Raw genomic sequence first — 12976 nt, 5'->3', positions numbered from 1 at the left:
GAAACTATGTTTATGCATGCAATTGCGTTTGTGTGGTGAATGTAGAACCAAACCAGTAACCACTAATGTATGTGCTCTAACAGCTTTGTGATGGAGAGTTCTCAAGCATCCTTTAGCACTACATCAAAGCATTCTACTATGTTTGTGGTCATCTTGTCATACCTACAGTGGACTTGATAAACAATGCCCATCGTTGTACCCCAATTTCTTCGAGATATCTCATCACACCATGATACCATTGGAGCTTGGCCCAATAAATTTCAAAATCAAGCATCCTATATGGTTTTGTCTCGAGATAAAAATGTGGGATTATATCATCGTTTTTTAATTGGGTCATTAAGTTCTTTCAGATGTGATATATACATAGCACATGAATAGCCTCAAAAAATACAGATATGATAGCTTTTCCAATTAAGATATGACGGTCAGATATAATGACTAATCCTAGAATTTCTCCAATTGACGCCTTTAAATTAGTCATGAACGAGGTCCAAGCAGTATCATTCTCACCATCCATGATACTAAATGCAATTGGGTAGATGTTGTTGTTACCGTCGATGCACATTGTTATTAACAACATACCTTTGTATTTCCCATGCAAGTGGGTCCCATCAACCACAATGACGGAACGAATGCAGTTCAAGAATCCCCTAATGCACGGTCCTAATGCCATGAAGACATATTTAAAGTAAATTTCATCTTCTATTTCAACCTAAAAAAAAGTACCAAGATTGACAAGTTTAAGTGCTTTACCGAATGCCTTAACAAAGGCATATGATCCCTTTGGTGACCCTCGTGCATATACCAATGCATATTCTTTTGTGCAGTAAGCTCGTTTGTAGCTTATATTCACTCTATAATCTCTTTGAACGTCCTAAATTATATTTTGTGAAATCGACAATTAAACAACACAAAAAGGAACGTAGAGATAGGAAAGATCGACACACAGATATACGTGGTTCACTAACAGTGTGTTAGGTATGTCCACGGGTAAAGGGAGAACAATATTATTTGAGAGAATGTTTTAAAAAATTTACATAAAAAAATGGCGCCTCTAGGGTTAGAGAGTTTATATAGCGCACTACTCTAAACCCTAGGTTCATAATCATAAATAACTGCAAATAATAAATATGCTGAATACAAAATCTGAGACCGTCATACTAGGTTGTTCAAACCGCCAGCAAACAGATTCAAGGCATTTCAACATTATATCTCTTGGGTAATATGATCGATCAATTTGATCGTATTTGGACTCAATTAAGTGTCTAATAACCCAACTCTTAGCCTGTCAATAATTATCATTCCTTATTTCAAGTGCGCATGTATGTATACTTGGGTACTTTGTCATCTTAAAGAAATCACTTCCCACCAATCTTTTTGCACAGACACACCACTTACATTCCTCCACTAACCACTACACAGTTAACAAGCTTTTCCTCGATTTATTTACATGATAATCAAAAAAATTTCTTATCGCAAACATTGATAATTTAACGGATAAATCATACTTGGAAAAGAAAATCTGACCAACCTTTATATCCTCTTCATTTAGACAATTGTGAGGTACTAAGATAAGTTCATCATAATATAAGCCATCAAATGCTCTAGGTACATCTATGGATGATTGGGTAGGAACACTTTATTGTATTGGATCTGAGGGCATCACTATTGGTGGGATCGGAACAAGTAGGGTTGGAACACGAATAAAAGGTGTTGGAATTGATTGTGGACCTAGATATTGTCCATATCCATATTCAGTATGAGTATGTAAGGTGCATCTCGTTTGGATGTTGTGACCCATCCAAGGTTCATTTCCATCATCATCTCCCATGTTACATGGTTGGGTTATTTCATCTAGTGAAGACAAGTTCTGTCTAAATGTAGTTGGAACGCCAAACTCCCCATGAGTTAGAATGGTTGGAGTGGTTGGATTACCCTGATGGTTAATGTTCTCGGTGTATGTTCTATGAATATCATGCGGTGTGACTGATACAAACAAAGGCATCCGAGATACATCACTTCCTTAAAAAAAAAAAAAAAAATAAGGTCTTCATCATCGACTATATCAATCAGAGGGCTTGGACCGATAGATTGTAACAACATTTGATGTGTATAGAAAACCTATCCGGATCGATATTTAGTCGTTGATATAGAAGACTCACTAGTTCACTACATGATATATCGTGTCTAATCTTTAGACCTTTCATTTGATCGCCAACATAGTTACTTCTGGTTTGGTCATACTCCCTACCATAGCGTACAAAGATGCGAAGTAACGTCATTGATCTACAATAGGTCAAATATAATAAACATTGAAATTATGTAATAGAAAATATGTGTGATAGACAATCGTGTACCATAACATACACGATTGTATATACTATAATATACGATCGTGTAGGCTATGGTACACGATCGTGTATACAATGATATAAGATAGTTATGTTGTGGTATATGATCGTCTATGTTGTTGTATAAGATCGCATATGCTATGGTATACGATCGTGTATAATGTAGTATAGGATCATGTACCTAATTATATAAGATCGAAAATACAACGAGATTGATGATACACGATCAGAAAAATAATACTGAACGAACTTTTAAAAAAAATCGGTTAACAACACTTACTGTATTCGTTTCTGGGTATGTAAAATGATCTCCTTCGAAAAATACTCGTTCGAGACCCACAAAATAAATTAATTGGAAGAATGATCTCCTTTGAAAGCAATTTGTGTTCGACTAAAAGTGGCAGAACAATGGAGAAGCAGATAGTGTTTGAGTAAAACTGAAGAGGTGAAAATGATATTTGTTTACTTGTCCCATGGTTAAGATCCAATAGCATTGAATTCTAATGTACAATATTGGTTGAGAATAAATGGTTGAATTAAATTATAGATGATTTGTTGTTGGAAGGGAAGATCAAAGGATGAAGAAGAGTAGAAGAGAAGCATTTAAAGTCGGGGTAAAAATGGCATTTCACATGTGTTTGAAAAGGTCAATGAGAACAAAGTTTTGTTGTGGTACACGATCGTGTAGGCTATGTAGTACACGATCGTGTATACAATGATGTACAATAGTTATGTTGTGGTATACGATCATCTATGTTGTTGTATAAAGATTGCATATTCTATGGTATACAATCGTGTATAATGTAGTACATGATCATGTACCTAATGATATAAGATAAAAATTACAACAGGATTGATGGTTCACGATCAGAAAAATAATACTGAACAAACTTCTAAAAACTTTCGGTTAACAACACTTATAGTGTTCGTTTCTGGGTATGTAGAATGATCTCCTTCGAAAAATACTCGTTCTAGACCCATAAAATAAATTGATTGGAAGAATGATCTCTTTTGAAAGCGATCTGTGTTTGACAGAAAGTGATAGAGTAATGAAGAAGCAGATAGTGTTTCAGTGAAACTGAAGAGATGAAAATGATATTCGCTTACTTGTGCCATGGTTAAGATCCAATAGCATTGAGTTCTAATGTACAATATTGGTTGAGAATAAATGGTTGAATTAAAATATAGATGATCGGTGGTTGGAAGAGAAGATCGAAGGATGAAGAAGAGTAGGAGAGAGGCATTTAAAGTTGGGGTAAACATGACATTTCACATGTGGAAAAGGTCAATGAGACCAAAGTTTATAGAAAGAGCTCATCCATAGAAAAGTTTTTGCCTTTTAGGTTATTTTATGAAATTTTCCAAAAAATAGAGGAGGGTGCATTTGAAAAAATAGGTGGAATAGGGGGAAGAAAGTTGTTAGGCTTACCTGGAGGTTGGGATCGGTTACCTTTGCAATTCTGTGACGTTTGAAAGTTTGCAAGATTAGTACATTGAGTTGATCCATAGTATTTTGCTTTTCAATCTATGATTCGTATTCTAATAAAAGGCTACGAACATCAGCCAGAGAAGGACGATCGGTTCGATGCTGAATACTAGTCACAAATGCATTATATTCTGGCCCCAGTTCCTCAAGAATGTATGCAAGATGATCCTTATATGAAAGGGTTTCACTGATAGTAGAAAATTTGTCAACAATGTTTTTCATCTGTGCAAGGTACTGAGAAAACAAAGATGCAATCTTTCTTGATGCGTTGGAGCTGAGAGCGAAGAGCCATTATACGTGCTGTGGATGAAGACTCATACATATGCTTTAGAGTTTCCCAAATTTCGAAGGCAGTATTACTACCAACAATTTCTCCTAACTTATCCTCAGTTAAAGAAGAATACAATCAACTCATAATTGTTCTATTAAACCTTTGCCAAACAACATATTACGGGTTTACCTGAGTACAATGCATCAAGGAACTGGAGAGGAGGAGGTAGAGATCTGTCGATGAATCTTTCAACATCATAAGTGATAAGAAGTCCAAAAATCGATTCTTCCATAGAAGATAGTTTGTATATGTGAGTTTGATGGACCAAGGTTGGGCGAGGGAGGAAAAAGAATTTGTAGACGGTTGGAGTTGAGGAAGAAACAGGAGCGACTGGGGATAGTAAGATGGCAGAATAAAAGTTGGTTGGTAAGCCAAACTATGAGGGTTAAAATTAGGGTTTAAAGGACGAATATGAAGATAAGGATGACAATTTTGGGAAACTGGGGTTGAAATTGATGGTGTAAGAGGTGAGGTTTGCATTTGAATATTATTTTGAGGGAGAGTTGATGGAATTGGACTTTGCACAGGAATAGTTATAGTATCTGTGGAATTTAATCTGCTTGAAGCTGATGTTGAGAACGATCTCATTGTAGGAAAGAAACAAAGTTATAGAGCCTAGCTCTGATTCCATAAAAGGAGAAATAAAGAGAGAATTTGTAAAGACTTTTCTCAGCACGGTACAGAGGCTGAGCATTCATTAAATAATGAAAGGGAAGGAAACATGTCAAGAAATAATAGGGTACAAAAGAAACAACCCTAATAGAAAATAATATTCCAAAACCGAAGGATAAAAAGATAAACAACAAAATGAAATAATATCTTTTGACAATATGATTTAAATAGATGGAATTAAATTAGGTTGTTTGGATGCCCAGAACAAATAAGAAAAAGTATGACGTTTTACTTTCTTTTTTTTTCCATAAAATTCTATTTAATGACCTAAGAGTTTTTTTAATTAAAAATATCAATTGCTTACTACAAAAAGTATATCATTTAATCAGAAGAATGGGGGTAAATTAAAACCCAAAGAAATATTTTAAAAGAGGAAATTTGTTGACATTTAAAATTAGAAAAAAAAAAGTTTGAATTATTAGATTTTAAAATATTGAAAATGAATTAAGTTGTTTGAAACTAATTAATTTAAATTAAAATTAATAAAAGAATAAAATTATGAAAAAAATTTCACCGATAGAAAAAATGTCAAAATATTTAAAAAAATAGGAAAAAAATATACTGATAGATATTGATAAACTTCTATAGCGTCTATCACATAATATTAATGATAGACTTCGATCAATTTCTATCATTGGTAGACACTGATATACTTCTATCAGTTTCTATCAAAGAAGATTAAATTTTACTATTTTGTGTAAGTAGTTTTTCTTATTTTTTTTATTTTTAAAAATCTCTCTAAAATTATTGGCCGGACTCTTTTGAAAAAAATAAAAAAATATATATTTTAGAAAAACAATATCCTTCATAGTTTTTCCCCAATGTTTGTTTTATTATATATATTATATTGAAAGAAAGAAAGAAACCAACTCTAGGCCCGTGGTTTTCTTCTTTCTCCACTCCTTTCTAATTTATTAATATTTTTGTTTCCTCAATTTCTCCTCTCACCCATACACCTCCAGCCGCAAATCTTCACCCACCCAGGTTTCTTTCTTCTTCCTCATTCCTATCTTTGATTAATTTCTTTCTCCTTCAACCTCCACCGTTCCCATTTTCGGTTATCGGCGTACCCCTGCATCAATTTGGGCCAAATTACAGAGCCCATTAAATCCGGGCCTTCGGTGGGAAAAAAGCTGGAGTTGGGCCTGTGGTTCGGTCCATTGTGGCATTAAGGCCCAAGTATTGACTAGGGCTCACATAGATCACTTGCGAATTGATTCCGTCCATTTTGTTTCAACTGAACATTTGCAACGCACGTGGTTAATAAACGTCAGCTGATTTTACATTCTTCCAGCTTTTTCTTTCTTCTCCGGCCGTTGCTGATTCCTCTCCTCATTGCTCCGGTCGCCGTTTCAATGGACGGGCTTAAGGTTTCCGATGCTAATATGGTTGTTTACGTTCACCCATCCAAAAGTAAGAAGGTTTCACAAGCGGTGCTTCGAGTGCTCGGCGCTATGCTTCTAAAGTAAATCAAACTTCTTTTAGGCTTTCAACAATTCTATTGTCTAGTCTCTTGCAATCACAACGTTTTCCAGTTATTCATAATGTTTCTTTGTTGCCGTTGTTTTGTTGAATATCTTGATTGGGGATACTATCCGTTAATGGCAGAGTTGTTCAAACATGAATTTAGCGTGATTTTAACTTCGAATTAACTTTCAGTTTTAGCTTAGAATTAGACGACTGTTGTTTCTTTCCGCATTTTTGTTAAGTGGATTTTTTTTCTTTGCTGGTTTGCTATTCTGTATGGAAGAAATAAACACCTCGGTTGTGCTGCTGTTTGTGAACTCAGAATGTAAAATTTCTGTAACTTTAACGATTTTTGGGGGAAAATTCCATTCCTTAGGGGATATCAGATGTTTTTGATTCTCTTTGAACTCAAAGGCGCGAAGTTTAAACTTCTTGCGATTGTCATTGCTGCTTCTTTTGCTCCATTTCATCAGCATTCTAGATACCTGTGAACTTCGATCATTAGCTGCATTTCTTAAATATTGTGTTCCTCGTGTAGATTTGATGAAAAATTTGAAGGTGTGCTACTGGCTTATGAGGCCAAAATTATCGATAAAATTGCGAAGATTCTATCTGGAGTGCATCCCTATTTTGGCGTGACAATAAAGGCAAAGCTATTACTTTTCTCTCCAAAGCCAAACATGCTTGTAGGTTGGTTTTCTATGATTCTCATTATATGTGACGAAGTTTCATTAATGATTTGGTTTCTCCATTATTTCCACTAGGAAAACAGCACGTCTAGAATTAAGTTGTTATTTAACAAACTTGCATTTTAACAATGTTAAGGTACTTCATTGCATTATGATGGTAGACATATTAAAAGGACTAATGGGAGGCCAAATGTTCTATTTCTCTCCTTGTCCATGCTTTGCTGATAGTTTTGTTATCACTTCAGAGGGAAAGGTGGTGAAGCTTAGGCAGGAATCAATCCATGTTATTGTCTTAGGTTTTGCTTCTGCTGTAATAACCAATGAAGACATTCGCGACGAATTCAAGCATAGAACAGTATGTTTTATGCATTGCACTTGTGAATTCATACCTTTCCCTTTGTTAGACATATAAGAAAGAAGTTTTATCGTCTTGTCCTGATTGTATTGTTCATTGATTTTGACATAGAAACATGGAGAAGAAATGTTTGTCAGCCGAGCTCACAAGCACCATGTAATAAAGGTTGGGACAATGATACGATTTTTGGTGAAGAGGTTAGATTTTTTTTTCCTTTAATTATGCTTATTGTGTAACATTTAAGTGGAAAGCTATTTTTGAAGTTTTCATCCAAGCGCTGATAGCCTGCCATATTTATTAATATTTCCCGATTCTTGTTCTTCTTCAGTAATCTAAATACCTTGGTGATGTAACAAGTGACTTAATTCGACCTTGCAGTTTTGATGAGGAAATATTGCATATCGCTGGATCTCTAGTTCCATCTCACACGGGAAGCATCCATTGGTTGGAGAAGAATTCGGTTGAGGGTACAGTAACTAGTAGGTGAGAAATTTAATTCTAGGAAGTTTTGCGCTATAATCCCCAAATGTCTTATTCTGATTTTTTTCCACTGAATTTTGTAGTAGTAAAAAGAAGATGAGAGAAAATGAGGGGGAGGTGATGTTGCAGGATAGCGTTGCCACCGAGGTAAATGCACTTATCTTGAACAATGACCATCAGTCGAAAACGAAAAAGCAAAAAACTACCAGAATATCTTGAAGACTGCTAATTGTCATACAACATAGATCGTTTTTGTATCAGGTAATTTTTCCTACTCCCTCCGTAGGATGGCTAAGCTCTTGCTCTCCAATTTATGTATAAAAAATCTACATTAGCCAGAAATTTAGCTGAAAAGATCTTCAACTCAATTGTATATTTAGGGTGGTGATGATTCAAACTTCGAAGTGGAGATCCTCATTGTTTTCCAATTGTAAGAAAGGATTGGGAGATGCATCTTGCTGTTGGGAAAACCACCTCCACGTTGATAATGACAACTTTTATACATCAGGGTGTGACAAATGCAGCTGCCCACTTTTGTAACTTCTATGAAGAGATAGCCCAAATCCATGTATTATGGGCTTAGGCCCAATAGACCTTGGTGAGTGAATGATGTTTTACAGCCCAAATCTTGAGCCCAATATGCATATTTGGTAGGAAGGTTAATGACAGATGTCAGCAACCTGGACTTTGCCGAATATTGTCTGAGATTTAGAACATTACATTTCTTAATTTCATTCAAAATCACGCACACACAAATACAACACACCATACCGTTGGTTTATCAATCATTATAACGAGGATATGATTTGGGGTTTGCAAGTACATTCCATTTGCACCGTTGACTCATGATTGCCACTATATCTCTCATCTCCATTATGGGTTCTTTCTTTTATAGGAGCTGCAAATAATTCATCATCTTCTTCATCATTATAAGGTATGGGTTGCTCTGTCAAAATCAACCCCCCTGCAGAATGATATGAATCGGTTTTTCTAAATAGTTGAACCGGGTTCACTCGATCCAACTCCCATGTGAACAAGTGATCCATAGCTTTTGTTTAATCAGATAAATCCAAATACAGCAATATGACAGTTTATATATTTTTTTTCATTGGGCGAGAAAGGCGGATTCATAACATGGTTTGAACTATAAACTAGGAAGTACAAAACCGTTCGATCCAATCAAACTACAGTTAAAATAAAAAGATACTGTCTTTTCCTCTTTACATCGTTTAATGTTACATTTGACTGTCTGTTAACTTGGAATCTGTGTTCGGTTTTTAACTTTCAGAATTTGACCCTCTGTTCTGTTCTAGTCTGCTCTGACATTTCTCTCTTTCTTCATGTCTAATAAAGGGTTTTGAAGATCTTCAAAAGATATGCGGTGAAGATATGATTAAATTTCAATTGCAGAAATGATTCTGATAAACCATCCTCTCTTTGTCAGAACGGTACTCTTGCACGTTCTTAGACTTCATTTTTTTTTCCCTTGTTTAGAACCTGCAAACTAAACTTGCCAAATCAAACCCTCTTTCGTCTTTTTATATTAAATTGGTATTAATGATTGAAAGGGGGTTTAACGTTTAAGAGACCAAGTCTTTATTCGAAGATATTGTAAGGTCTGTTATGGAAATCTTATAGTTGGTGAATTTGAATGCGATGTTCAACTGAACTTGTATTTCCATTGTGGCTGGCTGGCTGGCTGGCTGGCATCTATTTGGGTCTCTAATTATGAGGTTAAATAAATTCCAACGACCCAAATCTAATGGGCAACCCCTTACTAATCATTATCAATCATTTGGATGCCCTTTCAATAGCTCCAATGATCTGTTCGCAGAAATAATTATGGATTCGAGTCATTTGACTAAATCCACAACCAACATCCCATTCATTAAATAGCAAAAAATGTATTCCTCGGTTATTTTTACTAAGTCCATGATTTATAAAATACATGAAGTTTTGTAATTTGACATTATATTGTTAAATTAATAACAACTTTATAAAGGAAGCCATTGATATAGGAAGGAAGTTGAATGTTGTGAATCGTAGGACAAATGGCAGAAAGAGAGAGAGCGGCGGCAGCAAAAAGAGAGGGCGGATGAGTTGTGGCATAACAGCTAGCGGAGCGGCTACATAACATGCTATAACTCTTTTTTTTAGGGGTTTCAATTTTTTAGTTGGTTGTCGTATTATCTTGAAGAACAAGTCGGAGTTGAGTTGAGGGCAATAGATTTGATTTTAGAGTTTGATTAAAAACGAATGAAAAGTGAAAAGAGAGAGAGTATATGATTTGATGATTGAAAGAGATGGGGCGGCGGATTCTTGAAGGAAAGGCTTGAAATTGGGAAGCATGCATGGATGTTATGGGCTCTCTCTGCCAAGTACGGATTCCTTGGAAATGACCAATTTCACAATGTGCCGAATGGGCTCACAGATTAGAAAGTAAAAGGACAAACCATAGATTATTATTATACTATTACGTTTTCAAGCTTTTTATTGAGCCTCAAACAGTTCATCATTCCAATCCAATGTATATGCATGTAACAAGTATCGTTGTTTATAAGTAGTTATAATAATATATGTCTTGGATCTAAACATACATTTACAATGGTTATAAATGGTAAAACTCGACCACACGAAGAAAAATATGTGGTTGCACTTGATTTTTTCTAATTGCAATTACACATTCAAACTTTCAATTTTAAAAGTAGAGTCCTCATACTTATATAAGTGTTAAAATCGAACCCTCAAACTTATACACGATTGAGGATTCAATTTCAACACTTGTATAAGTTATAGGGCTCAACTTTTAAAATTGAAAGTTTTAAGATATAATAGTAGCTACCACCATAATTTAGGAGTGATTTTTGCAATTTATCTTTCTTTTCTTTTTTTTTTTCTTTTGTAACATAGCTTAGATATTGAGAATCCCACATTGAAAAGCTGGAAATACCGCACAATCTTTAAAAGATACATGTATTAATACTCATTTTATTATCAATTGATTTTGAGATGAAACCTTATGTGTATTTAATGTTATACTAGAACCCATGAAAACCCAACAGGCATTCGGTTTAAAAAAGTTGAGATCATACCCAAGAACAACCCACATTAGAAAGACGGGAAGACATCCCAATATTTAAAATTACATAAGTTATTCTATTTTTTTTATTGTCAATTAATTTTGAAGTTGAGAAAATGTTTATCTAATAAATGGCTCAATCATAAAGAGGAGAACAAAGTGGCTCATACTATTGTTGTTTTGGCATCCTTTTTGGGGTGTTATTTGATCTAGATATATGTTTTTCCAGATAACATTCTTTACCTCATCCTTAATGAGACATCTAGGGAATAGTTGGTTTGCGGTTATATACTTTTACCTAAAAATAAATAAAGAAAGAAAGAAAAAAGAAAAAAAAACATGGTCGTCTCACATCAATTGAGAATTGTAAAGATATCCACAAGTATATAAATACGAGCAATATCTTTGTCAATGGGTGAGATTGTATTGAACATGGTCTCACATTAACAAGAAACGATAATTAAACATCTATAACATAACATATAAGAATAATGGGGTAGTAAGAAATATATATACTAAACAGACCCAAAGTATTAGCATATATAACACAATGCAAAAGAATTTGCAGATATAGCAAAATTTTGATTTAGCTAGACTATGTCGCTAGATAGATTTTTCTATATCTACAATTGATTTAAAATGTTGTTACACAATCAATTATTAATCTTAAAAGTGTTACTCTCTATATGTATCTATTAAACATTGTGGTGAAATGAATGCATAGACATTCTAATATCAACTAGAAAGGATAAAGAATTTAAAAAATATAAAGTAAAAGACAATACATGAATTATAAAGGTAGTATAAAATTATTGGATTTAAAGTTTAAAATAGAGAATATTAAAGGGGGAGAAATGTAAAATTTGGAGGAGAATAATGGTGGAAGATAAATATAGGGTAATGGCACCGCCCAAAATGATGGGAGGCTCTGAAAAGCACAAACAAGAAGAAGAAGAAGAGAGGTAAAGGCAATGTGTGTATATGAAGACGAGCATGCCTTGACATCATCATATCAAAATAATAACAATAATAATAATAATAATTAAAAATAAATAAATACAAATTCCAATGAAAGGAAAAAGGGAAAGGGAGGAGTTGGTGATGTATGTGTTAGAGAGAGAGGGAAAAAAGGCTTATTCATAAAAACTAAAAGTGGATTCTTTGTTGGAATAACCAAATAAAGATTTATGTATTTTAGAAATTAAATTATGTACGTTTTAGTGCAACTCTATCTGTACTGTTTTCTATCTTTTGGCTGCATGGTAGTGACATTTTGACGTGGCTTTAATTATTAATAATAATATATTTAAAACCCTTTCTATATACAAACTCATTTTTTGACGTTGAAAGCCTTACATTTTTAAGCTCCATTTTAAATATCAACCTCCATTCAAAACTTTCCACTCAACAGCTTTGCAATTTGACTCAGCATAAACAATATATAAGGATCAATGCTTTTTCTTCAATCCTTTTAAATACAAACATACTCAAAACTCATTGCTTCTAAAAGCCCGACTCGCCAGCCCTTCCTCTTCACCTACCTTTTTTCTTATTAATTTCTGACATTTTCCAAATCTTAGTTCAAGTTAATAACGCTATGTTTTAAAACAAAAAATGCTGATATTTCGAAGTTTTCTCTTTACTTTACCCTCGCACCTTCAAAATTGGAAACTTATGTGTATTACAAGTTAAATTGTGATGATACATAAATTCGTCTCTTCCGCCTTTGACAATTTGTGTGTTTGTCATTATTTACATAAGGTATGTTATGGACAATTTCAGACTTAGGAAAAAAAAACATTGAAGATAAAATCTGGACAACGACAGTCAAATTGTATCTTAGGAACATGCACAAGATAGGCAGACGGTGCTCAAATAAGATTCCAACATGGAGTCCTCAACCTCGGTGATCTTCGAAGCTACCTTAGGATTCCACACGGTCTGCCCTTTGCAACCCCTTTTGGTTAATCCCTTTTTTTAAAAAAATATATATATAAATTTACAGTTACTGACACGTGAAAGTTACGTAAGCATTCATTGTCCGAATTTCACCACCAATCAAGTAA

The 12976-nt window shown here is 34.2% G+C and overlaps 1 protein-coding gene across 5 annotated transcripts; it reads left to right on the top strand.

Moving 5' to 3' along the window:
• Window positions 1–5822: 5822 nt before the first annotated feature.
• Window positions 5823–9493, top strand: LOC120086413. 5 transcript variants are annotated; one of them, XR_005484220.1, is made up of 9 exons: window positions 5832–6305; window positions 6846–6993; window positions 7133–7351; window positions 7463–7548; window positions 7730–7834; window positions 7915–8092; window positions 8212–8429; window positions 8727–8765; window positions 9185–9493. XR_005484220.1 is itself a non-coding variant. In XM_039043049.1 (7 exons), exons 1-6 carry the CDS (start codon window positions 6196–6198, stop codon window positions 8048–8050), a joined length of 801 nt encoding a protein of 266 aa, XP_038898977.1. In that variant the 5' UTR covers window positions 5823–6195; the 3' UTR covers window positions 8051–8092; window positions 8212–8664. The 5 variants fall into 5 exon arrangements, 3 of the variants coding, with proteins under 3 accessions (XP_038898977.1, XP_038898975.1, XP_038898978.1); XR_005484221.1 differs by lacking the exon at window positions 8727–8765; XM_039043049.1 differs by lacking the exons at window positions 8727–8765; window positions 9185–9493 and having other exon boundaries at window positions 5823–6305; window positions 7918–8092; window positions 8212–8664.
• The last annotated feature ends 3483 nt before the right edge of the window (window positions 9494–12976 follow it).

The sequence above is a fragment of the Benincasa hispida genome, chromosome 9 (genome assembly GCF_009727055.1).
Source record: "Benincasa hispida cultivar B227 chromosome 9, ASM972705v1, whole genome shotgun sequence".
NCBI classification, from domain to species: domain Eukaryota; kingdom Viridiplantae; phylum Streptophyta; class Magnoliopsida; order Cucurbitales; family Cucurbitaceae; genus Benincasa; species Benincasa hispida.
Note: the sequence above shows the minus strand (reverse complement) of the source record. Positions and strands in the feature narration are given on the sequence as shown.